The sequence below is a fragment of the Hyperolius riggenbachi genome, chromosome 2 (genome assembly GCF_040937935.1).
Source record: "Hyperolius riggenbachi isolate aHypRig1 chromosome 2, aHypRig1.pri, whole genome shotgun sequence".
Taxonomy (NCBI): Eukaryota; Metazoa; Chordata; class Amphibia; order Anura; family Hyperoliidae; genus Hyperolius; species Hyperolius riggenbachi.
Genome location: NC_090647.1, coordinates 82,723,773 through 82,742,158, shown reverse-complemented (window position 1 = coordinate 82,742,158; position 18,386 = coordinate 82,723,773). Strand labels below are relative to the sequence as shown.

Here is an 18,386-nt window from a genome sequence, read left to right as displayed (position 1 = left end):
TCTCATGGAAGCCCCCTTGTACCATACAATGATGGAGGAGCATAGTATTTCCAATGTGAACATACCATTACAACATAATAACATCGCATATGCTATTCGATAATATTGTTGATGCAAAGCACACAATTTGTCAGTGTGAACCTAGCCTTACAATAAAAATATAACTATGGGATACTAGGACAGTCCTATTTCGCATTAGGACTGTAAACACAATTGTCTATTTTCACTTTAGGATTGCTTTATATCAGGCCTGTCTCTAGCATGGCAGATTTTGAGTTCAGGCAATTTTTTCTATGCATTTACCAGAACATTACTTTAAATGAATTATGCATGTGAAAAATTCTGCAGTTTTTGCAGAATAAAAAAAGTGCTGGGAGACAGCGACTGTCAGTGGTCTGAGTACTCTAAATAGAGTCCTTCATTCAGTTTATTAACCCCAGAGAAGCCAGTGTATCAAGATCACCGGGGTCTCTTTATCATAGCAAAAGTTGAAAAGGAGGCATTTACAGCATAACAGATACTGAAAATAATAAGATCAGCCAAAGTAACCCTGAGGCCGTTACACACTGCATATTGAAGCATTGCGGTTGTCAGGTTCTCTTCAGTCCCTGTTGTCCCTCCCACGAAGGAAGAGGCGTTACCCAATAGTGGAGTCTAGGTGACCACGGGTCTTCACCCACACCCCCTTGAGGGGAGTGCAGGACCACAACCCCAGGAGGGGGATGTGGAACTTAGCTGCCTAGTGCCCTACCAGGTCACTACTGGGATTGCCTCAGCGAGTGGTTGGGAGAACAGGTGACACTTAAAGGTGAAGCAGACTTGAGCGGATGGAGTGTAGAGATCCAGACCAGGAGGTATACTAGAAGGTGGATGTCACAAGCCACCGGTCCGTGCTGGCAGACAGCAGTAGTCCAGGTAACAAGCCAAGGGTCAGGGCAGGCGGCAGGCAGCGGTAATCCGGGTAACAAGCCAAGGGTCAGGGCAGGCGGCAGGCAGCGGTAATCCGGGTAACAAGCCAAGGGTCAGGGCAGGCGGCAGACAGCAGTAGTCCAGGTAACAAGCCAAGGGTCAGGGCAGGCGGCAGGCAGCGGTAATCCGGGTAACAAGCCAAGGGTCAGGGCAGGCGGCAGGCAGCGGTAATCCAGGTAACAAGCCAAGGGTCAGGGCAGGCAGCGGTAATCCGGGTAACAAGCCAAGGGTCAGGGCAGGCGGCAGGCAGCGGTAATCCAGGTAACAAGCCAAGGGTCAGAGCGGGTAGAGATCAGCGTAGTCGGGGTCGCAGGCCAAGGTCACAACAGGAAATCAGATCAGAATCAGCAGGAACAGGAACACGGTTCGCCAACAGGCTAGCCAAACTGCCAGAACGAGCAGCACTGCAGCAGAGGGCAGTGCTGCTTATATACTTGAATTTGGCGCCAAAATGTGCGCAACCTTTTGCGCATGTGCGTGCGCGCGCGTGCGCGCGCAGGCCCATGCGCGCACAGCGCGCTGCGCCGCGCGCCGCACCTGAAGGGAACACAGGAAGGCGAATGAGCCCCTTTGCGTGCGCACCAAGGGCAACAACCCAGAGTGACGTGAGCGGCCGCCAGGGTGAGTGTAACAGCGGTGCGGTCCTGGTCGCACGTTAAAGTAGGTATGCGCTTGCGTTAGATTAGGAACGTCTGGCGCACCGCACTACATCGCGTGTAGTGTGATATGTCCCATAGACTTTCATTGCCCTAGCGTTAGGCTGCGGTAAAATGCCGCACGGCACTGCCCCAGTGTGAAAGGCCCCTGAACTAGTAATGTTAACTTGTATATAGCATTTATCTCCTGACAGACGCTTGAGAGCTAAAGCCACTATAAACGCACTCAATAGGCCACCCTGCAGTGTTAGAGAGTGTTGCCCAAGGATTCCTTCAAACCCTGGTTTCATATGTCAGAGGCGGAACCCTTAAAGGTACACTAACGATTAACATGTTTTTTTTCAATTGAGATAGGAATTGTTTGGGAAGTGCTGCTAAGTACTGGTGTGTACATTTGAATCCTTATTTCTTTGTTTACTGTTATCAAATTCCTTTCACACTTTACTGACGCCAAATCTGACAGACCAGTGAATCATGACGGGAAAGGGGGATTCCCTTACACTACCTCTGTTAGCCCTATGTGTGAGAAAGTTCTCACTGGCAGCTGCCTGTGTCTCTGACTTAGCTGTGTGCACTGAGCAGAGGAAATGTATCTTATGTGCAACATAAACATTTGTAATTGTGTGTGAAACCTGATTCCACAAGCTTTTCATATAATTTTACAAATGAAGCATTCCAAAATATACACAATGAATTAAAGGTTTTTTGAAGTATGAACATGTGTACACAGTTACTTAGACATTATTTGTACATTGTAATTTTAGAACACTTTGATATTGTTCCTTTAACCAGTACACTATCCAGCCACCCCTTATAACAAATATAAACATAGTATTAAATATCTGTTGACTCTCATACTACATGGTGGTGGTAAAATTGGTTAGTGATTGGCCAATCAGAATGGAAAGTGTGTATGGCCACCTTTTCTCAGATGCTGAAGCAATGCTCATCAGAGATGAATTGTGTCTGCTCAATTCATCACCCTGGTATGTCTTTTCATACAATATCCCCATCCACTGATGATTACTTTATCAATAAAACAACTCCCACAAGTACCATCTATCTTCTTTCTCCAGTAGCAATAATTTGGATGTTTAGTATTGCTTCTGGCTTATCTTCATTTAGACATGGCTTTAATGTGACAGCGCTTCAGACACAATTCGACTTTCCTACAGCTTTTTTTTAAGGTACAGGAACCAACCATTTTCGGCATTGAGCTGCAACTTAGCACAGTCAGGGCTAATCAAATTTGTTAAAGAGATTATTAATTAGCTGACAACTTGATTAATTAATTTGTTTTCAGAATCTAATTAGCCCTGTACAAATTTCCAGTTCAGACTCCGCCAATTCCCTGATTGCCAAATGCTAAAAACTTGAAATGTGATCTTAAAACAAACCTAAACTTATAGTACAAATGACACCCATTCTAACCTAGAAATAAAAAACACATACCGTATTTTTCGCCGTATAAGACGCACTTTTTCTCCCCCAAAAATGGGGAGAAAAAGTCCCTGCGTCTTATACGGCAAAGGCAGGGAATCCCCGACTTCCATGCGCCCGCCGATAAGACCCGCCGACTCGACGCCATCGGGGATTCCCTGCCTGTGTCCCCCCAGCGTCCTTATGTGTCCCCGCTGGCCTGGCCTGCCCCCCGCTGATGTCTCCGGTCCCCCCCGCTTATGTCTCCGGGTCCCCTGCAGTCAGCGTCAGCAGCTTACCTCCTCCATCTTGCCCGCGGCGATTGAAGACATCCGGCTTCCCCGTGCGGCTTCCTCTAGTGCTGGCTTCTAATGACGCGTCATTGATGACGCGTCATTAGAAGCCGGCACTAGAGGAAGCCGCACGGGGGAAGCCGGATGTCTTCAATCACCGCGGGCAAGATGGAGGAGGTAAGCTGCTGCTGCCGCTGCTGACTGCAGGGGACCCGGAGACATAAGCGGGGGGGACCGGAGACATCAGCGGGGGGCAGGCCAGGCCAGCGGGGACACATGGAGGAGGTAAGCTGCCGCTGCCGCTGACTTCAGGGGACCCGGAGACATAAGCGGGGGGACCAGAGACATAAGCGGGGGGCAGGCCAGGCCAGCGGGGACACATGGAGGAGGTAAGCTGCCGCTGACTTCAGGGGACCCGGAGACATAAGCGGGGGGGACCGGAGACATAAGCGAGGGGCAGGCCAGGCCAGCGGGGACACATGAGGACGCTGGGGGGGGGGGGGGGGGACACAGCAGGGCGACCACAGGGGACAGGAGGACACAGGAGGTGGACCACAGGGTACAGAGGGGACAAGAGGACACAGGGGGGCGACCACAGGGGGGACCAGAGGACACAGGGGGGTGACCACAGGGTACAGGGGGGGGGGGGCAAGAGGACACAGGAGGGGGACCAGAGGACACAGGGGGACCACAGAGTACAGGGGGGGGGACAAGAGGATACGGGGGCAATCACAGGGGGGACCAGAGGACACGGGGGTGACCACAGGGGGGCAGAGGACACAGGGGGGCAACCGCAGGGGACAGGAGGGGACCAGAGGACAACCACAGGGCACAGGGGGGGGAACCAGAGGACACGGGGGAAACCACAAGGCACAGGGGGGACCAGAGGACACAGGAGGGCAACCACAGGGTACAAGGGAGACCACAGGGGGGTAACTACAGGGGGGGGGGCAGAGGGCACAGGGGGGAGACCAGAGGACACGGGGGGACCAGAGGGCACAGGGGGGAGACCACAAGACACTTAGGGTAGACAGGGTGAGATAAGAGGGCACATAAGGTACACAGGAGGACACCATTTGGGGGAGGTCATGTATAAGACACTCCTGAAATATGGATGCACCAGGTTTAGTTTATATTTTTTTTTTCCCTGTTTTTTACCCTCTAAACCTGGGTGCGTCTTATATTCCGGAGCGTCTTATACGGCGCGAAATACGGTATATACTGTAAGTAGATAAATACTAGTTATACTTACATTACAGATGTATTGCACTGTCCACGTTATGATTCCTGTGGATTTTATAAAGGAAAAGCAGAGAATCCTATTCTAGGCAGTTTCCATATTGGTTACCTTTGACCTCCTGGCATCATTTCCTCCCTCACTCTTTTTTTCTCCTCTTGCTAATTGTGTATTTGTTACCCGCCCTCCTCTCAGAGTCTTCAGCCACTCCCACTGAGGTCTATACTAGGAAATGCACTCTCTTATGTCATTAGAAGGAAGGGAAAATAAAGGGAATAGGAGGAATATATTATAGATAAAAAGACCCCCAGCATGCAACTGTTTGGCAATGGCAATTAAAGGGCCAATGCTCCTAAGGTATGTGATAATAACTCCAAACCATAACAGCAGAAAAAGTTTTGAATGCAGGATTAGCATCTTTATCACTTAATACACTCAGACCAGTTGCTGTTGAAATTAGATTTTTTTATGGTGACAATCCCGCTTTAAAGAGTACCTGAGATGTGGCAGGAAAAAAAATCTACATACCTGGGGCTTCCTCCAGCCCCCTCCAGCCTGATTGCTCCGAAGGCGTCCTCCTCCGCCACCTGGATCGTCTGCAAATGGTTCCTAAATGAGTAGTTCCCTTACAGATGGCTAGATGGTGTAATGGTTAAGGGCTCTGCCTCTGACACAGGAGACCTGGGTTCGAATCTCGGCTCTGCCTGTTCAGTAAGCCAGCACCTGTTCAGTAGGAGACCTTTGGCAAGTCTCCCTAACACTGATACTGCCTATAGAGCGCGGCCTAGTGGCTGCTGCTCTGACGCTTTGAGTCCGCCAGGAGAAAAGCGCGATATAAATGTTATTTGTCTTGTCTTGTCTTATTGGATAATCAAGAGTTAAGTCACGATTAGGGCATGTACCCGTGTGGTCATGGGAAGGATATTGTATATGTTGCACTTCTATGCTGTTGTATATTTGAGGAAGAGCGAGTAGCTTGAAAAAGGTTGTGAACTGTTATGTACAATATACGGTATACTGTATTGCCAAGCAAGAGTGCTTCCCTCGCTTATTTGTTTGAATTCATTGTTTTTGTGTGGAGTGGTGAACCACAGGGGTTAAGCACTGGCAGCCAGGTGGAAAGTTCCCCTGGAAGGAGGTCGAGGAAGGGTCATCTATTGCGCAAGTGAAGTCCCAGGTATGTATATTTTTTTCTGCCCCATCTCAGGTTTACTTTAAAGGACAACTGAAGCGAGAGGTGTATGGAAGCTGCCGTATTTATTTCCTTTTACACAATGCCAGTTACCTGCTGATGCTCTGCCTCTAATACTTTCCGCCATAGACCCTGAACAAGCATGCAGCAGATCAGTTGTTTCTGACATTATTGTCAGATCTGGCAAGAATGGCTGCATGCTTGTTTCTGTTGTTATGCAGACACTACTTCAGCCAAATAGACCAGCAGGGCGACCAGGCAACTGGTATTACTTAAAAGGAAATAAATATGGTAGCCTCCATTTCCCTCTGACTTCAGTTGTCCTTTAAATTCAGATTTAAATGTAACACTATGGTGCTGTCCCCTTTAGATACCTTTGTTTGTTCCGGTGTTTGATTCAGTATACGGCCTTTCTCAGATGGGCGGTTGAAGGTGGTGAATTCACCATGTACCAGTTGGGCAGCTTGTTAGTGCCTAGTACGGCCGGTGACAGGCCCTCTCGCCTCCAGCAAAGCAGGCAATTTGGGCACAGGAGGATCCATGTTACAATGGGATAGGTGCCCATGCAAATTGCAGCTAAAGGGGGAAGTTTGGCTGCCGGATGTGCCCAGTAAAATAGTGGACGCTACTCCTGACACCCGCCATTTTAGTGGATGCCTGCAGAGCCCAAATTTCCCCTTTTAACTGCAATTTGTATGGTGCTTATGGCGGCACCCAAAGTCCCATGGTCCCTGATATTTTACAGCTGGTCCAGTTATCGGACCCACCAGCATAGTGATTACAAGTGGCTCCTATTGATTGGTTGCCCCCAGCTCAATGGGAAAGTGATTGGGCAGCACAAGTTTTTAAGTCCCGCCCGCAGAGGTATCGGAGCCATTGACATTGTGAAAGTGAGTGGCTCCTGCTAATTGGCTGTTAGCAAAAGTTAAATCAAGTGATTTGGCTAAATAGCAGCATACTTCCCCTACTTTGGTCCCACCATTAGGCCTGGAACCCACTAGGGGCACTTTTCTGAGCGCTTTGTGATTTGAAAAGCTCTTGCTAATGTAATGCTACAGGTCTGATCCCACTTGAGTGATGTGATTTTAATGTGGTAATATTCCTTGGTATTTGCACTTACAGGCGGAATCAATTCTATTGACCCAATATTTTTACCCCGTAAATGATATCCGCATGGCTTGCGGGTGACTACAATTCATAGGTCCCCCCCCCCCAGTGAAACCCAATATTTTAAGCCATTCCCTTGCCTCCCCTTGGTGCTCTTCACAAACATGGGGCCCATCTGATCTGAAGTATAATCCCCTGTGTCAGAGGAAGGGAAGGTTAGTAGTTGGGGGCCCCCCACAGCTCTGGGCCCCCATGCGATCGCAGGTAAAGCTCCCCTCTAGTTACGCCCTTGCCTGTAACTTCAAGTATTAGAGGCATAAGCACAGAAATCAGGCATTGTTGTACAATGAAGATGGCAGTCTCATTCAGCTCACTTTAGGTTCCCTTTAAAGTAGAGAGCATACTGGGAAATGATTTAGGCTTTGCTCACATCTAAAATCAGAATCGCTGACGGCCGCGTTGAGAGATTTTTTTCCCCTTTCCGGCGCTTCTGCAGAGCGATTTCTTTTTTCTCTTTGACCTGGAAAAGAATAAATACCATGTATTTATTCTTAAAAGCGTGAAAGCAATCGCTGCACAAAGCGATTTTGTGAGTATTTTTCCTATATCTTCCATTGTAGCAAAATTGTCCTAAAAATGGTACAGGCACTGCTTTGCTGAGCGGATTGGAAACAAAGCGCTCCGATGTGATCACTCTAATAGGGAATCATTGCACAAGCGCTTTTCGGGCAATTTTGAAAATCGCTGGCATTTAAAAAAAAACGCAAAACGCCCTAGGTGTGAACGGGCCCTTACTCTGGGCAATTATACTCTGTATGGCCCTGCAGTAACATACAAGAGGGTGCGCAGTGGAGGGCGATCAGGAATGAGCATAGACAGCAATCCCAGAACTCTACATCACCACCTGCAGCACATTATTTCTCACCAGGCTACCCTGATACAGAATTGTTATTGCCTGGTGAATGGCTGACACACTGCTCAGCTGTTTGCATTTCAGTTACTCACAGAGTGTAAAAGTGTTCATGTTTGCCAGGTCTGGGATGCCGGCTATGAGCAGACTTGGGTGAATCCAAGTGGAAAGAAATGTGCAATGACTCATAACACCTCATAGCTTCTGATGCTTAAAGAGAAACTGTGACCAAGAATTGAACTTCATCCCAATCAGTAGCTGATGCCCCCTTTCCCATGAGCAATCTTTTCCTTTTCACAAACGGATCATCGTCGTGGCCTTCTGTGCATGCGCAGCTCAGACGCACGCACACCCCTTGTTGCGCTTCTGCCCCATAGAGTGTTCAGTGCCTGAAGACTCCAGGGGATGGGAACACAGCGGGGGCGTGCGCACAACCGAGCCACACATGTACAGAAGGCCTCGACTAGCGGCGACTGACCGATTACCGGCCGTCGTAATGCAAGAACGGAGGGGCCGAGGAGGATTGCGAGGGAAGCCACAGTATAAATGGGGCTGGAGAAAGCCACAGGTGAGTATAAATAAGGGCCAGTATTCCATTTCTGGTACACTTTAAAGGACACATCAGGGAAGGGCTTCTTCCAGCCCCTGGAAGCCTATATGTCCCTCACCCAGCTCCCCTCTCAGCAGGGTCACCGGGGGCCTCTCCATAGCAGCTACTGACCTGGTGCCCTTGCGGTCATGCTCCTGTCAGTGATCAACAAAGTGCAAAGCGTCAGTGGGAATGGGCCCTTACTGTACATGTAATAGAGAGTTCATGGTATGCATATAGAGTGAGATATAGTACTACAGTATATTAGCTGGGTCTATTCATAACTTTCAGTCTCAAGCAACCGCAAAGCACAGTTATCCAGCATCAGCCGATCCCCGTTAGTGCTGAATAACCGACACTGTAATGGTGGCCACTAATGATCCAATCTTTTTCACCCAATTTTACCAAATTGATGCATTATAAGGGCAGTGGCGTTCCTACCTAAGGGCGCAGGGGGGCGGGGCGCACCGGGTACCAGTCAGCCAGGGGGGTGTCGCCACGACCCCCCTACACCTGACTAAGGAGGGGAAGAGCAGCGCTAGGAGGAGGGGTGACAGCAGGGATAGCGGCGGGGAGGGGGAAATATCCCCCCCTCCCTCACCTGGGTCCCCTCCTTCTGCCTCTCTTCTCCCCCCAAAAATGCGGGCAGCGGGCCGGTGGCAGTGGGCAGCGAGCAGGCGAGCGCGGAGTATACTCACGTTACTTCCGCGTATCAGCCTGGAACGCTGCGTCACCGTCACGTGCCTCTTCTGCGCCTCCAATCATTGGAGGCGCAGTAGAGGCACGTGACGGCGACGCAGCGTTCCAGGCTGATACGCGGAAGTAACGTGAGTATACTCCGCGCTCGCCTGCTCGCTGCCCACTGCCACCGGCCCGCTGCCCGCATTTTTGGGGGAGAAGAGAGGCAGAAGGAGGGGACCCAGGTGAGGGAGGGGGGGATATTTCCCCCTCCCCGCCGCTATCCCTGCTGTCACCCCTCCTTCTAGCTACACGGGGGGGGGGGGAGGGGGGGAACTATACTACCTAAACTAGGGGCCACTATACTAGCTGGCAGCTGGGGGCCACTATACTGGAGGCAGCTAAACGGGGGGGGGGGGGCACAGGGCACTATACTAGCTACACTGGGGGCATCTATGGGGGCCACTATATTACCTATACTGGGGGGGGGGGGCACCATACCAGCTACAATGGAGGCAACTATACTATCTAAACTGTGGGCCACTATACTAGCTATACTGGGGCAACTATGGGGGCCACTATACTAGCTATACTGGAGGGAAGCTCTACGGGGGCCACTATACAAACTACACTGGGGGCAGCAACACTACCTACATTGGGGGCAGCAGCTATGCTGCCTATCCTGGGGGCAACTATACTAGCTATATTGGGGCAACTATACTACCTTCACTGGGGGCAACTAGCTACCTATACTGGGGGCAACTGCTAGCTACCTATACTGGGGGCAGTGGCGGGGGGGGGGGGGGTGCTTAGGGTGCTGAAGCACCCCTTAAAATTCTCCAAGCACCCCCCAGCGTGAACTGACTTTCGGCATCTAATAGACGCCGTATCAGTTCACCGCAGCGGCAGAGCAGGGCTATAGTAAAATGTCCGAAGCCCTGCTCTGGAGACTTTGGGAGTTGCTGGCTGCAGAGGATCGTGGGAGCTGCGCACTGGACGGAGGCCGGAACAGGAGCTCTGCTGCAGGTGAGTAAATGGTTTTTTTTTTCTTTTTAATTTATATTAGCAGCCAGGGGTAGCATTTATGTTCTGGCCAGGTCTGCTACACGATTGAAGTGTTTTCTGGACAGGTCTGCCACACGATTGCATGTATTTTCTGGGCAAATCTGCCGACATGATTGAACGTATTCTCTGGGCAAATCTGCCGACATGATTGCATGTATTTTCTGGGCAAATCTGCCGACATGATTGCATGTATTTTCTGGGCAAATCTGCAGACATGATTGAACGTATTCTCTGGGAAAATCTGCCGACATGATTGAACGTATTCTCTGGGAAAATCTGCCGACATGATTGAACGTATTCTCTGGGCAAATCTGCCGACATGATTGAACGTATTCTCTGGGCAAATCTGCCGACATGATTGCATGCATTTTCTGGGCAAATCTGCCGACATGATTGCATGTATTTTCTGGGCAAATCTGCCGACATGATTGCATGTATTTTCTGGGCAAATCTGCAGACATGATTGAACGTATTCTCTGGGAAAATCTGCCGACATGATTGAACGTATTCTCTGGGCAAATCTGCCGACATGATTGAACGTATTCTCTGGGCAAATCTGCCGACATGATTGAACGTATTCTCTGGGCAAATCTGCCGACATGATTGAACGTATTCTCTGGGCAAATCTGCCGACATGATTGAACGTATTCTCTGGGCAAATCTGCCGACATGATTGCATGTATTTTCTGGGCAAATCTGCCGACATGATTGCATGTATTTTCTGGGCAAATCTGCAGACATGATTGAACGTATTCTCTGGGAAAATCTGCCGACATGATTGAACGTATTCTCTGGGAAAATCTGCTGACATGATTGAACGTATTCTCTGGGCAAATCTGCCGACATGATTGAACGTATTCTCTGGGCAAATCTGCCGACATGATTGCATGCATTTTCTGGGCAAATCTGCCGACATGATTGCATGTATTTTCTGGGCAAATCTGCCGACATGATTGCATGTATTTTCTGGGCAAATCTGCAGACATGATTGAACGTATTCTCTGGGAAAATCTGCCGACATGATTGAACGTATTCTCTGGGCAAATCTGCCGACATGATTGAACGTATTCTCTGGGCAAATCTGCCGACATGATTGAACGTATTCTCTGGGCAAATCTGCCGACATGATTGAACGTATTCTCTGGGCAAATCTGCCGACATGATTGAACGTATTCTCTGGGCAAATCTGCCGACATGATTGAACGTATTCTCTGGGCAAATCTGCCGACATGATTGCATGTATTTTCTGGGCAAATCTGCCGACATGATTGAACGTATTCTCTGGGCAAATCTGCAGACATGATTGAACGTATTCTCTGGGCAAATCTGCAGACATGATTGAACGTATTCTCTGGGCAAATCTGCACACATTACGTGTATTTTCACCCGGGTTCACGTCAAATTACAGTTAGCTCCGCCCTCATCCGATCATGGCCACGCCCATTTTTTTTGCCGCGGCGCGCATGTTATAGCGCCTCCCATTTTTTGCCCCTTCACCTTTTTTTTGGGGGGGGGGGGGGGGGGTGTCTTATAATACCCAGCACCGGGTGTCAAATGCCCTAGGTACGCCACTGTATAAGGGTAAACTGAGTGAAAATAATGAATGGATAATTTAGTCAGTCCCTTATATTACATAGAAATGGTAAGATTGGATGAAAAAGATTAGATCATTAGTGGCCACCTAATAATAAATAATACATATCGACCATGCTTCTATTCTCTTTTATTGATGTGTGTTCCCAGATGATTGATGAGAAGTGATTGCTATGGCTTCAGTCATGCATAGTAAGTAATAAGTCTGTGGATATAAAGCACAGAGAGGCTGCAGCCTTCCCTTCTGCCGCACAGACATGACACAGGAAGCTTGGCAGAGGCTCAGCAAGGAATGAGTGGCATGTGGGTGACAGGTCCGCTTTCCTGAGATCAGCAGTAGTAGCAGAGGTGATCTGTGCAGCGTCCTCCTGGACTCATCAGTGAGTTTCCTCCTCCTCCTCCCTGCCTCCCTCCCGAGCATCTGTCAGATCTCTCCTCCCTCTCCCATCACCTAGCAGCAGCAGCAGCATCTCCTCATCTCCTCCCCGGCCACTCCTCTCCTCCTGTGTCCCTCCTGTGTCCCCTCATCGCACTGTCATCTCTTCCTGCAGCTCCGGGATACAAGAAGGCAGACGATGAGATGTCCGGGGCAACGTCCAGTGCTGACCAGGCGGAGGCTGCAGCCAGAGTCATCCTCATCAATCAGACCCAGACCTGCAAATTCAGGGACAACCGGGTCAGGTAAGTGACTCTGAGAGCCCCACTGCTGACTGAGGGACATGGGAGCTGTCACTGGCCAAACACATGCTCCGGACTGCTGCCCTCCCATCACCACACAGGCTGCCTGAGTATACTGAGAGCCTGATCCAGTGCTCACAGTCTGGCCACAGTCCTGTATAGTGATTTATTGTATATGTTATTATTATTGTTTAGTATTTATATAGTGATAGCATCTCCTGCTGCACTTTACAGAGTATATATATTCTTGTCACTAACTGTCCCTTTAAGGAGCTCACAATCTAATCCCTACCATAGTCCAGGGACAAGCCAATTAAATGGAAACTTAAGCAAGAGTTAAAAAGCCAGTTAAAAAGCCAGTTTTACTTCCTAGGGCTTCTACCGGCCCCCAGCAGTTGCCCTGTGCCCTCACAGTCACTCGCGGATCCTCCGGTCCACCACCGCTGCTCAGTTTTGATTTCGTCCGGCGCCAGCCACTGCGCCTGCCCTGGGCGCGTGTCCTCATTCACACACCCGTCACCCGGAGCAGTAGAGATTTACTCGTACTGCGCCTGCGCAGGACGCTCCCAGTGTCGGGAGCACAAAGGAGGGCGTGCAGTGGCCGGCGACAGGCTCAGTTGACAGATCGAAACTGAGCCGCGGTGGGGGACCCCGCGGTGGGGGTCCAAAAGTACTGGTGCAGGCACAGGGCAACTGCAGGGGGCTGGAAGAAGCCGCAGGTAAAACTGGCTTTTTTTCCCCTGACTGAAGTTTACGTTTAACTTATCTGTATGTTTTTGAGATGTGGGAGGAAACCGAATTGCCCTTATATACTGTATACTAATGATAATAATAATCAGTGGGGAAATGAATAATCATATTGGGGCAACCGGCAGCTACTTTTCTCTGTTTTTGCAAAGCATTCCCTGAATCTCAACAAGACTCTATTTACTTACTAATGAACCCTCCCTTTTCATTTTAGTGCTTTTCCATGGGATGTGAAATAAAAGTGTTTAATATTAGCAAGACTTCCAACCACTCAGACATCTACAGGCAAGCCGCAACAATGCAGAGAGTTTAGGACTGTCTGTAAACTGTAAAAAGTACAGTAGATGTCCATTAAATATTCATTTCCACCTACAATGTAATCCTAACGCACAAATTAAAATGTAGATTTGGTAGGCAGATAAAAAAGAGGGAGGTCTTTCTATGCACCAGCTCTGTGCAGTGCCAGGTATATAAATACTAAATAATTATGTTGTCACACAACAATGGGCATATCACTTATAAAATGTTACTAAATGTGTCCATTAGCGATAACTTTTTTCCTTCAGATTCAATCTTTTGTGATTTGAAGGATCGAAACTAATTGGAAGGCAATTATCGTTTATTCCCATTAACAGAACGATTTAGGAAAGGTTTACATTTCGATTCGATCATAAAATTCAACTTTTGGGTCAATTATTTTTCCTTTTCCAATCGACCAAAGAATTGTTTCACATTGATTTGCGCCACACATTGCGCAGTTTACTATACATTTCGATCATAAAAATTGCGTCGAAAGATCGAATCTGAAGGAAAAATTGTACCATTAATAGCCACCTTGAGAGTGATCCCCTGACATAAATAGAACTGTGTTATTTTACATCTGTAAAGTTCCTTTGATGGGTCCATTCTGCAGAGGAATACGGTATATTATTACCCTCATGTGTTGGTTTATGTTTGATATTTTATTTTCATGCTTATTTTTTCATGTGTATGTAAAGATGCTTCCTGACTGGCAATAAACTCGAGATGATCGTTTGTGATTGTGTTGGCTATTGGTCTGATGTCTGTGCAGTTCTGGGCACATCTAAACTTGAACAAAGCAATTAGCAGAACTTTTTGGCTGATCGCTTTGGCCTCAGATTTCACCTCCTTTCCCCCCTTGCTATAGGACAGTTATACAGTACGTGCTGCATGTCTGAGCCAAGCATGCAGACTAGATGGCGATAGACTGTCAGCCAAAAGAATCATGAACTATCGATTCAACTGACAAAATAAATCTATGGTTAGCACAAGGGCTTTGTAGTGTATGAATCAGTATTCATTGTAACACAAACCAAAGTGTTTCTTTTAAAGGGAACCCAAGGTGAGAGACATATGGAGGCTGACATATTTATTTCTTTTTTAAAAATACTAGTTGCCTGGCTGTCCCACTGATCCACTGCCCCTAATACGTTTAGCCATAGATCCTGAACAAGCATGCAGATCAAATGTTTCTGATAAAAAACTAGCGTTAGCTGCATGCTTGTTTCAGGTGTGTGATTCAGACACTACTGGCCAGAAAGTTCAGCAGGACTGCCAGGCAACTGGTATTGTTTAAAATATATATGGTATCCTCCATATATACTGTATCTCTCCCTTTCCTTTTAACTATACGTCTTATTTAGTGAACAAGAAAGGAAGCAAATTAAAAAAAGTGGTAGCAATCAAAATTAAGTGCCAAAGTGTTGGCACTTGTAATACTGATAGATATCATTATTATCATCAGTCAGACGATCACTAAGGTGAAAGTTAAGGGAGGCATTAAAGTAAGTTCAGGTAATTGTAAGTGAGGATAGGGTTAGGGTAGGATAATTGGTCAGGGTTAAATAGGACTGCAATAGATTGTACAGAGGATGGGTTAATGTTATTGTGGTCACAGAATGATCTAGCAGTCTGTTTTGGGACTGTTACCATTTGAACTTCTTATTAGTGTGATACTGGTTTGTTATTAAGTTGTAAAATGTGTGTGTTGGTGTAGTATTGTAGGGTTAATGTTTACTCAAAGTAGAAATATATGTGCTCTGTATATCTTCCACTGATTGGTCCACAGTAATGTCACAGACACTAGGAAATAAAAAAAAAAAGCATACTTACCTGGGTTGTATCTTCTTATTTCCACTACTATCCAGGATTCCAGTCCCCTCCCTTTGGATTTTCTCCCACGGAACTCCCTCCTCCCTTTTGATTGGTGCAGATGGCAGGGTGAAAATGCTGGGACAGACTGGCATAGGCACATACAGAGGTCTAGGGATGCACTAAGAACAGAAGAGGCCACCGTGCCACTCCTTCACAACTAGAAGGGGAAGGGAGGGGGGATTTCAGATTAAGTCTTAAAGAGACTCTGTAACAAACATTTTTAGCCTTATTTCTTCTATCCTATAAGTTCCGATACCTGTTCTAATGTGCTCTGGCTTACTGCAGCCTTTCCTAGTTGCACTGTCTCTGTAATATATCTAATCTTCTTTTCTTTGTCAAGCTTTGTCAGCCCAGAGAGGAATGTGCTGCCTCTGCTGTGATAGGGAGAAGGTATGCACACCTCCTCCACACCCCCTGCAGGGTCTGTCTGTGTGCTTTGTTTATCCCTCACAGACAGGTCTCTGCTCTCAGTTTTCTGGATTTGTGAGGCTGAGGGGGAAGGAGCTGCTGCCTGTCACATGCTAATGCCAGACTGGAGTGCAGATAATTCACAATGTAATACAAACTTGTAGTATACTGTAACATGAGATATATGTATATATATATATATACACAAGCATCACTTCCTGGTTAGCGGCCATGTTTTTTGTTTGTAAACACTGCCTAAAACTGGTGATTATAAAACTGGTGATTAACTACCTGCGGACTGCTGCAGTATAAATCTACGGCGGGCAGGGGACGCTGCGGTTCTGACCTGACGTAAACTCTACGTCCCATTGACCGCGCACCCCCCGCCCGTCTCCGCCGCTGTCGCCGCTCTGTCCCTGCCACAATGTGCTGCCCTGCCGCCTCTATGACGGCAGAGCACTGTGAGCTGGGCAGGAGCCGTTTTCATTGGCTCCTGGCCCTGTCATTCATGTAAGCCGTTCCCATTGGCTTACATGGAGTGGCAGGGTCAGGAGCCAATGAAAGCGGCTCCTGACCGGCGCACAGCGCTCTGCCGTCATAGCGACGGCAGAGAGAGCAGCCTGCGGCGGGGACAGAGCGGCATGACCGTCGGGAGTGGCGTATTTTAGCGGCGATTCGTCGGGAAGCGTCGGTTTACTGGACCAGCACCCTCTGGTCCTTAAGGGGGCAGAGGGTGCTGGTCCCGAAGTGGTTAAAAGCCAGGATTGCAGCGGAAACGGCAAAGAGGGACCCAGGAGTCAGGAGATCACAGTGACTCGATTAGTATGTTTTTTTTATTGTACAAATCGGACAGTACAGATTCTCTTTAAAGTAAACCTGTGAAGGTAAAAACAAATACAGTAAATGTATATTAAAATAAAAATGACATACTTACATATGTAGTAGGAGGCCTCCTGATGCTCCCGGATACCCACAACCCCCCGGCTGCCAGCCAGAACTCTCTCTTCCTGGCTACGCACCCCTCAATGTACAGGTGCAGGCGCAAAGTAGGGCCTGTGCCTGCACGGTAGCATGAAGCCGCTGGTGCATGGGTAAAAAGCCAAGCACGAGCAGCTCCTTGGTACTTCGCGGAGGAGGACCATACTTTGCGCCTGCCACGCTCGTAGACAGAGGGAAGTGCGGCCGCAAGCAATTTTCTTCATTAATCTCAAAGATTGTTTAGAATATACATGTCAAATTCCAGCCCATGGGCAAAGTCTGGCCCTCAAAGCCATTACATTTGGCCCCCAAGTGGTTTCCCCAATTTGCATTATGTTTGGCCCACTTTAGATCACCAGGGAAGCTTTATTAGAGGTGAAGCCCTAGAACACCAGGGAAGCCATATGGGGGAGGTAGGGGGAAGGCACTAAACACTAGGTAACTGTAGGGGGATGGTGGGGGACTCTAGACACCAGGGAACTGTATAGGGGCTGGAGTGGAGGGGGCCATTAGACACCAGGGAACTTTATTAGGGAGGAAGGTGGCCAGTAGATAGGGAGGTTGGGACTTGGTCCCAGTGTTCAATCTTGGCCAACTTTGTATTTGAGTTTGACACCCCTGGTTTAGAGGGTCGCCTAGGAGGAGGGCAGGAAATTCAGAGAAACCTCTAGATCAGGGGTAGGGAACCTTGGCTCTCCAGCTGTGATAAAACTACAAATCCCAGAATGCATTTGCCTTTATTAATCATAAGTGTGGCTGTCAGACTCCTGCAATGCATTCTGGGACTTGTAGTTCCTTAACAGCTGGAGAGCCAACATTCCCTACCCCTGCTCTAGATCATCCAGAGTCTTTCCCTACTAATGCTCTTGTTTTTGTTTGTTTGTTTGTTTGTTTGTTTTGGGAGGGGGGGGGGGGAACTTCAGCTACCCTTTGAGCCTCAGATGTTCTTAGCGCTGGTAAACAGTCAAGGCTGTCTCTGCTGAGAATCTAGTGTGCGTACAGCGACCCCAATGCATTGAGGAGACATCCGAAGTACATGGTCGTCTTGGACAATTAAAGACTGAGGTTGCTGTGCCCCTAATCATCCAGCCTCCTCAAAGCCACTCTGTTGTACGCTGCCAGTCAAGCCTCCTCCCACTTCATAGCACCAGAATGCATCTGTCTGTACAGCACTCTGCCCAAACTGTCACCCGAGGGCTCCAGTCCCAGTCCCTCCAAGTAATTGTGCCTGTGTGCGCACCTTTACTGTCCCTGCAGTTTGCACTAATGCGCTTACTTGCCACCTTCAATATACTGCATATGATAAAACGTGCATACACTGTGTTTTGCCCTCACAGCACTGCCAGTTATTAAAGAGTACTTCCACTAAAATAAACAGAGCCTGTATATAATATACATTACCTGTAGGGGGTAGCGAAAAATCATGCCCCACCCCCAGCCAAACTTTGATGGACCCCCCTTAATGTTCACAACCTTCCCCTTGTTCCCCCTTGATGACCCTCACTGCATGGGGCCCATCTCTCAATGATCATAAAAGGAATTTGGCTCTCAGGATCTGCACACCCATATCAAGTATAGCCACAAAAACACCTGACTGAAGTACTGGAGAAAGGGAAGGTTATTTGCCTCTTCACCCCCCCCCCCCCCCCCCACACACACACACACCTTTGGGCTGCTTCCTTGTAGTTACTC

General features: G+C 48.3%; 1 protein-coding gene across 5 annotated transcripts in view; it reads left to right on the top strand.

Moving 5' to 3' along the window:
• Positions 1-18,386, top strand: part of ATP8A2 (ATPase phospholipid transporting 8A2) — a 970,290-nt gene that overhangs the window by 78,891 nt on the left and 873,013 nt on the right. For 4 of the 5 annotated variants that reach the window (XM_068266975.1, XM_068266976.1, XM_068266979.1 and 1 more), the window contains exon 2: positions 12,260-12,389. In XM_068266975.1, coding sequence (XP_068123076.1) covers positions 12,260-12,389 — 130 coding nt within the window. Of the gene's footprint in view, positions 1-8,314; positions 8,352-12,259; positions 12,390-18,386 lie in introns of those variants that run through there. The other variant, XM_068266977.1, reaches the window with a different exon arrangement.